The 17,856-nt window shown below is 39.2% G+C and overlaps 1 protein-coding gene across 8 annotated transcripts in view; it reads right to left on the bottom strand.

Moving 5' to 3' along the window:
- The window catches only part of Stag1 (stromal antigen 1), a 360,836-nt gene that overhangs the window by 36,381 nt on the left and 306,599 nt on the right, over positions 1 to 17,856 (bottom strand). For all 8 annotated transcript variants that reach the window (XM_006510924.3, XM_006510923.3, NM_001357265.1 and 5 more), the window contains one exon: positions 13,447 to 13,527. In XM_006510924.3, the coding sequence (XP_006510987.1) occupies positions 13,447 to 13,527 (81 nt within the window). The remainder of the gene's footprint in view (positions 1 to 13,446; positions 13,528 to 17,856) is intronic.

The following is a 17,856-nucleotide window of genomic DNA, read 5'->3' as shown; positions in this document are numbered from 1 at the left end:
AGGGAGCCAAAACCATCCAGTGGAAGAAAGACAGCATTTTCAACAATTGGTGCTGGCACAACTGGTTGTTATCATGTAGAAGAATGCGAATCGATCCATACTTATCTCCTTGTACTAAGGTCAAATCTAAGTGGATCAAGGAACTTCACATAAAACCAGAGACACTGAAACTTATAGAGGAGAAAGTGGGGAAAAGCCTTGAAGATATGGGCACAGGGGAAAAATTCCTGAACAGAACAGCAATGGCTTGTGCTGTAAGATCGAGAATTGACAAATGGGACCTAATGAAACTCCAAAGTTTCTGCAAGGCAAAAGACACTGTCTATAAGACAAAAAGACCACCAACAGACTGGGAAAGGATCTTTACCTATCCTAAATCAGATAGGGGACTAATATCCAACATATATAAAGAACTCAAGAAGGTGGACCTCAGAAAATCAAATAACCCCCTTAAAAAATGGGGCTCAGAACTGAACAAAGAATTCTCACCTGAGGAATACCGAATGGCAGAGAAGCACCTGAAAAAATGTTCAACATCCTTAATCATCAGGGAAATGCAAATCAAAACAACCCTGAGATTCCACCTCACACCAGTGAGAATGGCTAAGATCAAAAATTCAGGTGACAGCAGATGCTGGCGAGGATGTGGAGAAAGAGGAACACTCCTCCATTGTTGGTGGGATTGCAGGCTTGTACAACCACTCTGGAAATCAGTCTGGCGGTTCCTCAGAAAATTGGACATAGTACTACCGGAGGATCCAGCAATACCTCTCCTGGGCATATATCCAGAAGAAGCCCCAACTGGTAATAAGGACACATGCTCCACTATGTTCATAGCAGCCTTATTTATAATAGCCAGAAACTGGAAAGAACCCAGATGCCCCTCAACAGAGGAATGGATACAGAAAATGTGGTACATCTACACAATGGAGTACTACTCAGCTATTAAAAAGAATGAATTTATGAAATTCCTAGCCAAATGGATGGACCTGGAGCGCATCATCCTGAGTGAGGTAACACAATCACAAAGGAACTCACACAATATGTACTCACTGATAAGTGGATACTAGCCCAAAACCTAGGATACCCACGATATAAGATACAATTTCCTAAACACATGAAACTCAAGAAAAATGAAGACTGAAGTGTGGACACTATGCCCCTCCTTAGAAGTGGGAACAAAACACCCATGGAAGGAGTTACAGAAACAAAGTATGGAGCTGAGATGAAAGGATGGACCATGTAGAGACTGCCATATCCAGGGATCCACCCCATAATCAGCTTCCAAATGCTGACACCATTGCATACACTAGCAAGATTTTACTGAAAGGACCCAGATGTAGCTGTCTCTTGTGAGACTATGCCGGGGCCTAGCAAACACAGAAGTGGATGCTCACAGTCAGCTAATGGATGGATCACAGGGCTCCCAATGGAGGAGCTAGAGAAAGTACCCAAGGAGCTAAAGGGATCTTCAACCCTATAGGTGGAAGAACATTATGAACTAACCAGTACCCCTGAGCTCTTGACTCTAGCTGCATATGTATCAAAAGATGGCCTAGTCGGCCATCACTGGAAAGAGAGGCCGCCCATTGGACACGCAGACTTTGTGTGCCCCGGTACAGGGGAACGCCAGGGCCAAAGGGGGGGAGTGGGTGGGTAGGGGAGTGGGGGTGGGTGGGTAAGGGGGACTTTTGGTATAGCATTGGAAATGTAAATGAGCTAAATACCTAATAAAAAAAAATGAAAAAAAAAATGCACAAATTATCTCAATTAAGATGGAGGCATGAATTTACCACATTGTACCTCAATCTTGTACTAGCCACTGGGCATGTTTATACTGCAGATAATTCATCTTTTATTATGGCAGACGAAAACAATGATAAGAACTGAGATTTAAAATCAACAAATTAATATGTACTATTAACTAAAATACTCAATCTAGTTGCCCCCGAAACGTTACAAGCAGTTAATATCTTTCTTGTCCTCTATGTTAGAAAACTGGAGCTTAAGATGAGGCAACTTACTTATTTTGTCACCAGCAGCTAGAATGAACCAATATTTAAAAATTTAGTATTTAACTCAAAAGATCATCCCTTATACCCAACAATACATACATACATATGGAGAGAGAGAGAGAGAGAGAGAGAGAGAGAGAGAGAGAGAGAGAGAGAGAGAGAGAGAGAGAAACAGAGAACTTTTTTTTTTTTGCTTTTTCGAGACAGGGTTTCTCTGTGTAGCCCTGGCTGTCCTTGAACTCAGAAATCCGCCTGCCTCTGCCTCCCAAGTGCTGGGATTAAAGGCGTGCGTCACCATGCCCGCCACGACTGTGAACTTTTAAGATATATGTGGCTACCAGCTAATCACCATATAACTAACACTTAACAACTGTTAATTATTAGAAAAAGATTCAAACTAAGAAGCCTATAGAAGGAAGGAAAACATATTGCTACATCCCCAAAAAGTATGATAATACATTTAAAAAAATTGGTCTGATAGATAAATACACTCCTTTGTCATTAATTTTGTTGGACAAGATCTCAAGTCCTTGTACTAAAAAGAGATTGTTATGTTTTGTCTAAATATTCTCTGGTATATGTGTGCATATGTATTTGTTTGTGTGCACATATGTATACATAGGCTAGAAGTCAACACTAGATGGTTTTCGCAGTCTTTCACTGAACCTGGCACTCACTGATTTGGTTAGGCTGCCTGACCAGCAAGCTCCAGGGATCTGTCTGTCTGTCTTTGTTTCTCCAGCACTAAGTACAGACACGTTCTTCCATACTCAGTCTTTTAGGTGGTTACAGGGGATCTGAACTTGTGTTTTTGATGGCACAAGAAACATACTACTTTAGTGGCTGAACTATCTCCCCAGTCCGTAAATATTCCTAAAATAGTCTTTGGTCATTGACAAGCTCATAAAAAAATTCCCTTTTACACTGTAACAATTACTTAGGATAGCTCTTTTCACTCTTCACTTATTCTTACTTAGTTCAGGAAATAATATTTCAGTAAGTTAGAGGGTTAAACAGCATCCCATCAGTTGATAGACTAATGAAGCAGAGGAACTCTTAAATTACCCTTCATGGGAGACACTCTACCAGAAAGCAAGAACTAGAGGTCCAGGATTAGGGTTGCAGACACAGTACACTCTGCCTCCCGACCCCTGCAACCCCAAAGTATATGATCTTAATAAAATGCCAAAACCATGAACCACGAGGTTTTACTTTTCTATATTGAAAATGTTTATTTCTGGTTATCAGATAATTTGAAGATATTGGAATTGTATAAAAACTTTAAGCTCAGAATTTGTTATGAACAGTTATATCCAGGTTACTTTCCTTTTCCTTCCCTGTTTAATTTTTTTATTTTGGGAAAGGGTTTCACTGCTATATAGCCTAGGTTGGCCTTGAACTTAGCTTTTCTGAAGGCTAAGTGCTGGAATTGAAGCAAAGTATCAATGGATATAAGACTTGGATCTTTCTTGCCTCTCTTTTCTAGACTAATCATATAATTATTTGTGACTGGACATGGAAAGAACATGAATATTAAACTCTGGTAGTCAAGGAATGACCAAAGGTAAACTTTCAACTAATAGGATAGATTATAAAGTCAGAATTTTCAAAAGCAAAAAGATTGAAATAAAGATTCTAAAAGTAAAATAAATTGTTTATAGTGAAACTTTGTTCCTTTAGGGATAGTTTTTTATCTCTTAATCCTTGCCCCATTTCTCTTGCGTCAGAGTAACTGAAGGTGGAGAGATGCTAGTTATTCTTGTTACTATAGGAATTCTGTGCAAGAATTCAAGTAAGCTATTTCTTCTTCATAGCTACAAAGAAGGAACAGGGGGAACAACAACAACAAGAAAATAAAGAGCCTGCCTTCTTAAAAAAAAAAAAAACAAAACATTTAACTTATTCCGAGGGATGTAATTTGTGGAAAGAAGTACAAGGTTGAAAAGACATGGCCACTCTAGCAGACTTTGCCCTACCCCTCTTTTCTTTGGTCTGTTTAAATATTAAGGTGGAAGATGAAGAGGAGATACTATAGTCATAAATGTAAAGAAAAAACACATTTTAAATCAAGTACCTCGTTAATAATTCAATTTATAGTAATATAAGTAATGTTGGCTTTGACTTAAAGAATTGGGATTAGGGCCAGAGTCCAGTAGTAAAGATTGGACTACAAAGTTATCTAGAGAAACAGGCAGGGTGAGGTAGGATAGCATATTTGTAAGACTATAGAAAACAGAACATGACGGTGTCATATCATAGTACGTTTGGAAGGCAGAAACAGCCAGATCTTTGTGTGTTTAAGGCCAGCCTGGCATGCATAATGAATTCTAGGGTGTCTGCAGCCACACAGAACCTACTTCAAAATAAATAAATAAAAATAGTTTAAAAAGGCATCCATAAGCCGGGCGGTGGTGGCGCACGCCTTTAATCCCAGCACTCCGGAGGCAGAGGCAGAGGCAGGCAGATTTCTGAGTTCAAGGTCAGCCTGGTCTACAGAGTGAGTTCCAGGACAGCCAGAGCTACACAGAGAAACCCTGTCTTGAAAAACCAAAAACCAAAACCAAAACCAAAAAAGTATCCATAAATAAATAAATAATTAAATAGATAGATAAAGGAAGGATGAAAGAGAAAGAAAGAAAAAAAAAACCCCACAGACCACTCAAGTGGAAAAAAAATGGAAATTCTTTATCCTCAGGATGAAAAAGGCAACTCTTTAAGTTCCAACTCTTATTTAGAAGCTTTCTAGCGCTTTTGTACAGGTTCAAAGAGCTAACATAAGAATGATGTTTCTTGTTCAGCAAAGACAGTGAAAGCTGATTGTAGAAACCATCACTAGGGGGCACTGGAGCAAAGAATACCGAACAAGACTTGTGAGCTTGTCAAACAGCTTCAACTCTCAGGCTGACACCCAAGCACACCTATATTTTACAAAAAGGTCTAAAACTGTTTTGCCACAATCTGTTCAAATACTTGACTACAAAAGGTCTATCATCAAATTAAATTATAACTTGATTTAAACTTCAAATATAATTATCATTTAGAATCTCCTGAATAACAGTGTTCTTGACAGGTCAGAAGAAAATCAAATTCAAGAAAAATTTCTCTGTAAAGAAGCAAACTTACATTATATTCTGTAAGCATATTATAATTGTTGACTCAACAATCCTCTTCTAGGTTCATAACAATACATGGAACAATGAACAACACAGAACAAGGTCTTATATGAGAATGGCCATTGTAGTATTAATTCCATAGCACCAAAAAAAAAAAAAAGTTCAAAACTATTCAATTTCAAAAGCATTCGAAATATTCAAGGAGGTAATAAATTCTATGTAACTACAAAATAGACTACTATGCAATTATTAAAAATATCCTTGGGGAGATGGAGAAATGGCTAGGTGTTAAAAGCATGCACTGCTCTTACAGAGGACCTGGGTTTGGTTCGCAGCACTCACATGGTGGGTCATTATCATATATAAATCCAGTTCCAGGTACCTGGTGCCCCTTCAGAAACATAGTGCACATACATACACGTAGGCAAAACATTCAAACACAGAAAATGAAAATAAGCCTTAAAATATTCTTGGGAGATTGTAGATGGTGGATAACAGTCTTCAGAAAATAAGCTAATGAAGGCAGCCATGAGAAAAGCAATGGGTACTTTAAACATCTGGTAGAAGAGCCACACCTAGAACAGCAGTAGTCAAAGTGGGACCAGGGAAAAACCCTCCTTTTCTTAGCACCCCACAGGTATTCAGCACTGACAACCAACTGAGCAGATGCAATAAAATTTAAACATTTTAACAAAATTAAACAAAACTTCTGCTGTCATAGAGTACATCAGACCAAGTACAAGGGGTTTGTACGCTAGAACCCGACAGAAAAAACAAACCACTGGGTTACACTGGAAAAGGAATGATGCAACAGATCTAAGTTCAAGAAGCTGAACACTCAATGGGAACTAGAGTGGCATCAGAATTGTCAGAGATTCCAGGCAAGAACTGCATTGGGGTGTAGAAGGAGCCTTGCAGGTCTGACCAGATCAGAGACTCCCCCTTTAGAAACAACTGCAAGGGTAATAGGAACAACCAAAGGCAAGGCATTGGAGAGAGCGGGGACCACCCATGGAAGAGGACAGCCGAGCAGTAGGAGGAAACTCGATAGTCTAAACAAGAGCCAACAACTAGGCAGTTTTTAATATCCCAAATCTCCACCCAGCTTTCTGCTCTATATTTATCCCATCTGTATTTAATAGGCACAGTCATTTTAGCAGGCCATCTTGGTCCTGGTCTCTTCTTGCCCTACATTTCATTTCCCCCTAAATCCTTCCTTACAGTTGTTACTTTTTTCTTCCCTTCTTTTTGCTTTCTCCTTGCCCAAAGAAAATAGTCTCATATGGTTTACAAGAACCACTAGCCTGAGACACTGGAAACAAGTCTGATTCACATAATCTGTCAGCTCATTTTTATTTCTTCATTTACTTTTAGGCAAAGCTCCTTCATCGCCCTGACTTCTTTTGCCCATACAAGTTCCACTTCCTATTCACGTTTTCTTCCCCTGCTTTCATCACCCCATACTAATCATTAATCATAGTTGTTTTCTTATTTTGTTCTCCTCCACTTATACCCTATAATAACTAATATGCCACTACATATAGTCTTTATCAATATTTCATTATTACTGAAATAACTAACATGTAAAGGATAACTGTTGGACTTAATTATTCTATCTCCAAAATGATTCTACACCTGGATAGTGACTGTTATTACAAGGAATGTCTGGGAGAATAATATGGCGGCCTGATTACCTATCTTGCAGAGAAAGAAAAAAACCAACCCTCAACCTTACTAAAACCTAATGCCAACCCAACATATCATATACTGCAGCCAACATGGTGTTTAACAGAAAAACTTGCAACAGCTGGTCCCAAGCTATTAGTGCTATCTGGGAAGGATTAGGTTGTGTGGTACTACTAAAGAGGAAAGTATGGGGAGTGAGTGGCCTTTGAGAGTAAAAAGCTCTCTGTTTTGTGTTTATAGTTCAAAAAGTGAGCACTCCACCGGTTTTCCTGCTGCATGCCTGCAACCTCATAGCTGTTTCTGCCATTATGAGATCTAGCCTGAGTCAAAATAAACATTGTTTATCAACATATGTTGATTTGATCGTGGTGTTTTACCACCACAACAGAAGTAATATAGTAGTCAACAGAATGAGAGAAAATTTCTATTATCTATACCTCAGACAAAGGATTCATGTCTAGGAAATATAAAGAATTCAAACATAAACATTATCCCACCCCCCAAAACAATAAAACAGTACAGCCAAGAAAATGGGGTGTGTAGTGGAACAGAAAAGAAAATATTCAAAAGAGTAATAAGGATTTTTTTTTTAAAAAAGTGCTCAATATCTTTAGCTGTTATAGGAATGCAAAATAAAACTACTTTGAGGTTTCATCTCATATCTGTCAGAATGGGCAACAAGAAAAGAAACAACAACAAATGTAGTCAAGGGTGTGGTTGTAGGAGTGGTGACAAGTATATCCCATGTGAAATGAGCATGCAGGTTTCTTAAAAAGCTAACAGTAGAATTATCATATGATCCAGATGTATCACTCTTGGTTATATACCCAAAGGGCTCTATTTCCTACTACAGAGATATTTGAATACCAATGTTCATTGCTCTATTCTCAATATCTAGGAAATGGAATGAGTTACAGATCTATCACTTGGTGAGTAATATGAAAATGTGATATATATATATATTCTAATGGAATTTTTATTCAGCTATAAAGAAAAACGGAAATTACAAAATTTGTAGGAAAATGGATGGAACTGGAAAATGTTAATATTCATTAAATAATTCAGGCCCCCAAAGAAAACACGGCTCTTTCTCATATGTGAATTCGTAGAGTTGTATGTTTAACATGGAGTTCAGTAGAGGCTGGGGAGCTAGAAAGGAGCCATGGTTCTGATGGGAAGGCTTTAGGAGGTGGGACAGTGCAACAAATGAAATGCAAAGTAGGGTAGGAGGAAAGTAGAGGATGGAGAGAGCACTGGGGATAAAATGGCTTAACTGGGGATGTTACAGATGCAGGAACTGAAAAAAAAGATGTATAAAAAAAAACCTTAATCTTTTGCAAACTAAAACTAAACTAATTAAAAACTCCAATTTAAAATGGGTCAATAAATGCTTCCAGAAGCCATGAGGTCCAGAGCCAGATTTAAAATACTGCTTTTGAATTGATGAGGGAGGTCCCCAAAACAATATGGTCTTCTGTCACTAGTTTTAGTTGCCTACCAGCATGGTATGAGAAGACCTTGCAACTGAAGACAACGTAAACTTTAGATGTAGGACAGAGAAATCAAGCTGAACTTAGCCAGAAGCTGTTCTGTAGGCTGAGAGGAGAGGTCATCAACTGTCAGTTGTGAACTCTGAAAGCTGTAATATGACTGCTAGCTTACGTGACCATTGGTATCACAGTGGCATCATTTCTATGGGACTATCCACATAGTTTCTGGTTGGGTTTGAGGACCGTTCTACAGGAAGAATTCATACCTTGTACTGAAAACTGGCCAAAAGCTCATGGTTGGGGAGGTTGTGAGCCCCAGGGTGAACCTACTATTCTTGTTTTGATAAATGGGCATTATGTCAAGCTGTCATTTAAATATTTATGTGCATTTCCATAGATTAGTGCTCTTCTCAGTCAGAGAAGCTTCTCTTTGCTGTGGAAATAGATTCAGAGGTTCTTAACTGGTCAACATACTGAGATTGACTGTTGGATGCTTAGCCATAAATGGGACATTTATATCATTCCCTCCAGGCCCATGGAATATCTTGGAAGAGGGATTAGAAAGAATGCATGAGCCAGAGGATGAGAAGAAGTACTATGACATGCTGTAGTTTAGACATGATGGGTGCTGCACCCAAAAGCTCATTAGCAAGGAGTACCTACACAAGACTAGGCCCACAAATATCCTATTATGGGTAGAGGAGGGGAGAGCTTCCTTCATAAGGCCCTACTCCTGGGGCCCTATAGCTAATAAATGGTTGCTGGAGTGAGGGGAATCATATTCTTTGGTGGTATAGCTACTTTCAACTTACAGTTGTTCGAGGAATAAGTTTCTACCCACATACACGCAGGCAACTCTAAAGGCAATGAGTCACAAAAAGGACCAAAATAAGCAGCAGCAGCAGCAGCAGCAGCAGCAGCTCCTGACCCCCAAACCCAAAGAGGGAGGAGAGTTTTTTGGGAAAGGGTCTGATGAGAGGAGGAGGGAAGAAGGACTACAGGTGGGCTCTGATCAAAGACATACATATGTATGAAACTGTAAAAGAATACAGGAATAGCTTCCAGGAGCATCTTTTAAAGTTATTTTTATTTCTTTGGCTTTATTTTAAAAGAAGTTTGAAAAACAGTAGAAATGAAGTTTCTTTGAGACAGTGTCTAACTTTGGGCCCACTAAAGGCAATCATTACTATACCTAGAAGTATTGTTTTATTTTCTTGAGAAAGGGCCTCACATAGCCTATCAAACTTGAGGATGACCTTAAATGCCTGATCCTCCAGCTTCTACCTTCTGACAGCTGCGATTGCAGGCATGCATCAGTGTCCTCTGACAGCTGTGATTACAGGCATGCATCAGTGTGTTTATGTGTTCTGGTGACTGAACTCAGGCATCATGCAGTGAAGCAAGCACTCTTCCAACTGAAGTATGTACACAGCCCTCTGCAATTTTTTTTTTAACTTTATGTGTATGGTGTTTTGCTTGCATGTCTGTGTATGCAAAACTAGAAGAGAATGTCAGATCCCTTGGGACCGGAATTACAAATAGTTGTTAGCTTCTTACATTAGCTGCCATAAGGGTACTAGAAATTGAACATGGCTTCCCTGGAACAGCAGCTGGGGCTATAACCACTGAGCAACCTCCCCAGCCCACCAATAATCAATCAATCAATCTCTCTCTCTCTCTCTCTCTCTCTCTCTCTCTCTCTCTCTCTCTCTCTCATCTTTCTTGCTCTGACTCCATTTCTTTCTTAGATCTACCTGCTTCTTAGATCTGCCTCTCAAGTGTTGAGATAAAAGGCCTGTGCTACCACAGCTTGTAGCAACATTTCATAATTAAAAAAATGTACTAATTGAAAAGAAAGATGGATCTACATGAGATTAGAAAAATATTTTTAAAAACACTAAAAGAAGGCCGGGCAGTGGTGGCGCACACCTTTAATCCCAGCACTTGGGAGGCCTCTTCTGAGTTCAAGGCCAGCCTGGTCTACAGAGTGAGTTCCAGGACAGCCACAGCTATACAGAGAAACCCTGTCTTGAAAACAAGAAAAAGAAAAAAATCTAAAAGAAAAATATTAAAACATTTGCAGTGACTACCCATAGCTAGTGATATTTTGTCGGAGAAATGAACCGTGACACCACAAAGAAGAACTGGTAAGGTTGAGTGAGCTCAAACCCTGTGAGTCTAGAGATTGAGAATGGTAGTAGGGCCTACTATAACTCTGTCTGCTCTGGGACATGTAGCCATGATAACCCACTGAGAGGACCAAAGCATTCAATCATGTAGCATAAAAACCTGGAGTTCTCCATGCTAACAAGGCATCTATATAGTGTTCAGCCAATGAGCATTTCCTCTCGAAAAAGGTCTTTAACCCCTGGTTTGTCCTAAGTAATGTGTGCATTCACACCTACCATCAAAGTAAGCAGTCTGAACAAGTAAACACTGTCCTTGGGGAGGCCGTCCTCATAAAGGAGGAGGCCTAAATGTCCCAAGGAGGCCTTCTCTCTTTCCAGCCCCTCCATATTCTCGGCCCTCACTCACTTGGAACCAAACAGGTCCAGCCTGGTACCAGGATCTGCTCTCCTCTTCCTACTTGGCGCAGATGCCAGTGGCACCGCAGGAGGCTGGAACTACAACCGTCCCAGACTCTACTTTTCCCCTCCAGACTGAGGACCCCCTTTACTCACTGAGTACTGAGCCGGCCGGCAGTGCTCCAGGCGCCCCAGAGCCGAGGTGGACATGCAGCTCAGCAACGTTTGGTAGCTTTTTCTTCTTTTAAATGAGCATACACCACACTAAGAACACAACTTTAGCCAGGTGACAGAGGCACATGTCTTTGATCCCAATACTCAGGAGGCAGAGGCAGGTGAATCTCTGTGAATTTGAGGCTAGCCTGGTCTACAGAGAAACCCCTGTCTTAAAAAGTCAAATCAACCAACCAAAACAAAAAAACAAACAAAACCCCCCAAAAACCAACCAACCAAAACAAAACAACCTACAAAAACCAAAACCAAACCAAATAAAAACATCTTCAGAGGTTTTAAATAAGTTTCTGGAACTAACTGATGACCAGGGAAACAAATGGTGACCAGTTGGCTTATTTCCTTACTACTAGCTCAATTATCCAGTCTATTCTGAGCATTTTCTTTTCAACAAAGCAAAATTACTTCATGCAATATATTTTGAGATTGTTTCTAAATGACAACAGGAAAATACTTTGTTAACATTCAAAAATAAAAAAGCCTGACTTATTTTAATCTTATGTGTAACTGCACACATATGTGCACTGTGTGCTTGATCCACACTGAACCACAAGAGGGCAGTAGGGTTGAAGATGGTTGTGAGGTGATATGTAGGTGCTGGGAAAAGAAGCCAGGCCATCTGCAAGGGCTCTTAACCACTAAGCTATGTCTGCAGATCCACAGTTAAAATTGTAAGTTTATCAATATGTACATTTCAAGAAATAAAGAGGAAAAATCAAGGTTTTAGTTGTATTAGTATTAGCCTTCTGCATATTTCAACTGGAGCTACAAGTGAGACATATAAATAAAATTATACTTATTTAAATATCCTTAGGCACAAATCCTAGCTGTGTGTCATAACTGGGCTATAAGCTATCAACGAATAAATATTACCCATTTATGATCTTTGAGGAATTGACTGCTTCTAGATCACACTGTGAACTCTAAGATTGTAAAGTGGAAAAACCTTGTTGTGGTGTGGCTTGGCCCTAGCACACCATACCTTTAATCCAAAAGTGAAATAAAATCAACCCTAGATCAAGAGGTGGAGCAAGCATCCAGCTGACAGGGAGTGACAGGGAGAAGGAAACAGAAAGGAGGGTCTTTGGGAACAAGATACTAAGACACTGGTGGAGTAGAAAGGTCACCTGGGTGCTTTCTCTGTTTCTGAGCTGAGCTAGCAGGCTTTCATCCTAGCACCTGGCTCTTGAATGCTCATATTAAGAGCATACGTTGAGGATATCCACACATATTAGTAGTTTTATTTAGCTCTTTACATATTTGCTTTTTACTTATATGTTCCAATCTTAATTTCATGAAACAATTGAAAATTTTATATTTATGTTAGACAGGTTTAAAAGTTTTCCCTCTTTTTGCAATAAAATTGTATTTGCTAAAAATTCTCTAAGCCATGTGATTTTAGAAGATTTAGTCAGGTACTGATGGGTCATCTCAGTATTTAGGAGGCAGAGTCAGATAGATCTCTGTGAGTTCCAGGCCAGCCTGGTCCACAAAGTGAATTCCAGGCCAGCCAGGGCTAAAGAGAAACCCTGTTTCAAAAACCAAACCAAAACCAACCAACCAAAATTTGATTGTTAGGTGTTTGAGGAAATCACTTCAGAACTCTTAAAACCTCAGTAAGATTTTTACCTCTGACATAGGGTTCTCTGTGGAAACTAGTTCATGTTTCTAAGTTTAATCAGAGACATTCTTCCCTTTAAGGGATGACAAATTTTAAGTAGGTGTTTTTTGTTTTTTATCTTTTGGTTTTAAAGCCTCACCACAAGTGGAGCTGGTGTGTGCTTACCATTAAATCAGAGCTATCTCTTCTGGATCTTGAGTTTATGAAAGAGACAGCCTGTATCTTCAAGGGACTTAATGAGACTTTAGATTAGAAGTGACCATCAATGAGAAAACGTCAATATGTTTGTACTTTTATAAAAACTATTAAAATCGAGCAATGTTTTACTTTTACTTTCTATCCTGTGCTTTCTATTCAGCTTCATATGACCAGAGACCCAGAATTATCAAGTAATCTGTAGCTCATGTTTACTAGCCTGGCCCAGAGTCGAAAGCTGTAGACTGTTAGACGGCTCATCCTCCCCTTCTCACTGTCTTTAAGAGCTTTGGTTTATAGCACCCTTTGTCTTCTAACAGAAATGAAATAACAGTGCTGCAGTTTCTTACAAATGTTTTTATTTTGTGCTTTAAAAAAAAAATCTATGTGTACACATGAGTAAAGGTATGTTTTGTAACTACTGGTTGAAGAACAACACACACATAAAGCAAGAACTGATTAAGAATAAATTATTATTTTAGAAAGATGATAACTTATGGAACATGTTAAATTAGTTTAGTACAGTTATTATTTTTATAAACCCTTTTGCCTACAGAAGCTCTTACTTACTTTGGAAGGAGATCCGTCAGTAATTTTCACCAACTGCCACAGAATTGAGTAATGGGAACACTGCAGTGCTTGTACGACTATCTGTATCAAATGGAAAACAAAATTTTAATGAAAAAGTTTAAATAAGAGACAATTTGTTTGCACAGTGTTAGTTAAAAGAAATTTATGAAAGTATTTTGTCTACATTTAAAGAAGACATTGTACTTATTTCAAAGCAAGATATAATACTTGTATAAAAATTGCATAAACAAAGCTCTATGCTTAATGAGCTAAAATAAAGCAAAGCCAGTTTGGTAGCCACCACCCATGCCACCAAGGCATCGCATGTCTGTGCTGGCACCTTCTCCTCCTTCTTCTTCTAGACTGAAGAGTGATCTGGCTTACACATCAGCCACTGTATTTGCATTATCTAAAATGCCTCCTCCAACTTTACTATGAACAGTTATGAGCAATACATAAAAAATAATGTTATACGTATTACTTTGAGTTTGTTTTATCACTCATGTTTAAAATTTACGCATAGTGTATATACCTATAGATTGTTAAATTTTAGTAAATTATTTAGAATATACCCCTAATTATTCTATTGATGATAAATTTTTACATCCTCTGAGTTTTAGATCATTATGGATAATTAGTATTAACCATTTAATATACACCTCTTAATATACTGTGCACATCTTTTTCTAGGGGATAGGTTTTCAGAAATTTTATTGTTCAGGACCTCTTAACACTTTTAAAAATGACTAAGAAGTGCTGGCATGGGGCTCCATGTTTCTATCTAGCACACGGGGGTCCCAGGACAATGTGGACTGTATGGCACGTTCTAAGCCAGACTGAACTACATAGTGATTTTGCTATCAGTCAACTAACCAATAAAGTAGCCTATTCTACTTTAATCCACCTTTCTATTTTCTTTTTTTCTTCCTTCCTTCCTTCCTTTTTAATATCCATAACTGAATTCCTCTTGTTTCATGAAATAGCCTCGTGAAGTCTTTGATCCCTACTCTCTATAGAGAATAAAAATCAAGGAAGTAAAACCAATCAAGCATCATAACATAAAAGTTAATTTGGGGCAGAACCCACCATTGACTGAGCAGTAAACACAGCCTTACACATGAGTTTCACCTCCAGCATGGAACAGGTCTTTCTTTTCTTTTCTTTTTTTAACTTTTCTTTTGGTTTTTCGAGACAGGGTTTCTCTGTATAGCCCTGGCTCTCCTGGAACTCACTATGTAGACCAGGCTGGCCTCGAACTCAGAAATCCGCCTGCCTCTGCCTCCCAAGTGCTGGGATTAAAGGCTTGCGCCACCACTGCCCGGAACAGGTCTTTCAATACATTTTAGTTTAAATACATAGTATGCATTTATTGCAATGAAGTGTAAATAATATTATTCTATTATTTTATCCAACAAATTTATCTGGTGTTTTTACTAAAACACAATAAACTACAATACCATACAAAACAAATTACATGTTGATACTAAGTTCAACAACAACAACAACAACAACAACAACAACAACAACAACAACAGCAGCAGCAGCAGCAAAATCAACATATCAAATATATACATATCAAATATATATCTACAAATCTTGGAGTTTTGAGATACTTTTGAATAAATTCTAATTTACTATCAAGTACACAGATGAGAAGGTTTTAGTGGAAGGAATAGACAAGATATACAAACTTTCTTTGAAGTAAGCTACTGTGCTGCTTAGTGCAACGGACCTGGTTGAACACACAAAGCCCTAGGATTGATCCAATAAGAAGGCCCAAGTGTGGATACTTCAATTCCATTTAGAAGGGGGAACAAAATAATCACAGGAGGCAGAAGTAGGGAGGGATCTGAGTGGGAGAGGGGAGGTGGAGAGGAAAAGGGGCGGCAGGATCAGGTGTGGGGGGCAGACAGGAGAGAAGCCCAGGGGGCCAGGAAAATGGAAATATGCAGGTGCCACAGTAGGAAGCAAAGGGAACCTCTAGAAAATCCCAGAGACCTGGGATGTGAGGGGCTCCCAGGACTCAATGGGGATGACCTCAGCTGAAATGCCCAACAGTGGGAAGATGGAACCTGAAGAGACCACTTCCAATAGATAAACATGGCCTCTAGTTGAGGCATGGGGCCACCTACCCATCAACAAAATTTCTGACCCAGAATTTTTCCTGTCTAAAGGAAAAGCAGAGACAAAATTAAAGCAGAGACTGAAGAAAAGGCCATCTAGTGACTGGCTCTACTTGGGATTCATTCCATGACAGGAGTCTAGCATGGCTATCCTCTGAGAGGCTCTACCAGTAGCTGATTGAGACAGAGGCAGACACAGCCAAACCAATGGACTGAGACCCTTATGGAAGAGTTAGGGGAAAGACAAAAGGAGCTGACGGGGATTGCAATCCCATAGGAAGAACAACAGTATCAACTAACCTGGACCCCTGGGAGCTCCCAGAGACTAAGCCACCAACCAAAGGGCAAATATGGGGTGGTTTGTGGGTAGCCCCTGGTAAATAAGTAGCAGAAGACTGCCTTTTCTGGCCTTGGTGGGAGAGGATGCCCTTAATCCTGTAGAAACTTGATCCTCAAGGGAAGGGGAATGCTGGAAGGGGTGAAGAACTCGGGGAGGAAGAAGAGGAAAGGTGATAACATTTGGAATTAAATAAAATACACACACACACACACATACATTTATATATATGTATGTATATATATATATGTATATAAACATATATAGAAGCCTGATTCCAAAACAAAAACAAAAAACCCTCTATAAATTCGAAACATGAATTATTAAATTATTATAAAACAGACATTCAGATCAATAGTAATTAATAGAAAATGAAGATCTAGAAAGTAAATAATGTTCAAAATTGCTTAGTTTTGTTTATATCACTTATTTGAATATATACAAACATAAATTCCTTCCCTATTCATCTTCTATAGACTTATTACACTCGCAGTTCCTAAAGCACTTAGTTTCCTAAAAGCTTCTTGGAGGTGGGTGTGTGAATGCCTGACATTTAGTTACTACTTCAGAGTGCTTTTCATTTTAATGTACTACATATTCGTAGTCTTCACAGGTTTACTCACCCTCATTATTAATAATAATTATTTATTTATTATCACTTTAATTAATTAATTCATTTTTTTTACTTATTTAGCCTATATCCCATTTACTGCTCCCTCCTGGTCACCCCTCCCATAATCCTTCCACCATCCCCTATGCCCTTCTCCTCTGAGTGTGTGGGGAACCCTCTGAGTATCCCCCCCACCCTGACACTTCAAGTCTCTGTGAGGCTAGGCACTTCCTCTCCCACCCAGCTAGAAGAACATATTGCATGTACAGGCAATACAAGCTTACCTTTAAAAGGACTCTACTACATTATCTTAGAATAAAAAGCTAGCTGTCATCGACTGGGAAACATTTTGCTTTATCACTGGCATATTTATATAACAACATAGCTGATTGGATGTCAAAGGGAATCCAGAACTTTTCCACATAGCTAAATAGTCATTTTTGTATTTCATCTCCCATAAAAAAATATTATCTCTAACTTGTCCAGAAGTCATCTATCCTGTAAGATCATGCCTATGGAGCATAGATGAAGTAAGACCAGCAGTAAAAAACTAAACAGGCCAAAGAGATTTTTCTTTTAAAAAAAATTTTTTATTAGATATTTTCTTCATTTACATTTCAAATGCTATCCCAAAAGTCCCCTATACCCTCCCCCTGCGCTACTCCCCTACCCACCCACTCCCACTTCTTGGCCCTGGCATTCCCCTGTACTGAGGCATATAAAGTTTGCAAGACCAAGGGGCCTCTCTTCCCAGTCACGGCCAACTAGGCTATCTTCTGCTACATATGCAGCTAGAGATACGAGTTCTGGGGGTACTGGTTAGTTCATATGGTTGCTCCACCTATAGGGTTGCAGACCCCTTCAGCTTCTTGGGTACTTTCTCTAGCTTCTCCATTGGGGGCCCTGTGTTCCATCCTATAGATGACTTGTGAGCATCCACTTCTGTATTTGCCAGGCACTGGCATAGCCTCACAAGAGACAACTATATCAGGGTCCTTTCAGCAAAATCTTGCTGGTATATGCAATAGTATCTGCGTTTGGTGGCTAATTATGGGATGGATCCCCGGGTGGGGCAGTCTCTGGATGGTCCATCCTTTTGTCTTAGCTCCAAACTTTGTCTCTGTAACTCCTCCCATGGGTATTTTGTTCCCTATTCTAGGGAGGAATGAATATTGACACATTGGTCTTCCTTCTTCTTGATTTTCCTGTGTTTTGCAAATTGTATCTTGGGTATTCTAGGTTTTTGGGCTAATATCCACTTATCAGTGAGTGCATATCAAGTGAGTTCTTTTGTGATTGGGTTACCTCACTCAGGATGTATCCTCTAGATACACCCATTC

This window comes from Mus musculus, chromosome 9 (genome assembly GCF_000001635.26).
Source record: "Mus musculus strain C57BL/6J chromosome 9, GRCm38.p6 C57BL/6J".
NCBI lineage: Eukaryota > Metazoa > Chordata > Mammalia > Rodentia > Muridae > Mus > Mus musculus.
Note: the sequence above shows the minus strand (reverse complement) of the source record. Positions and strands in the feature narration are given on the sequence as shown.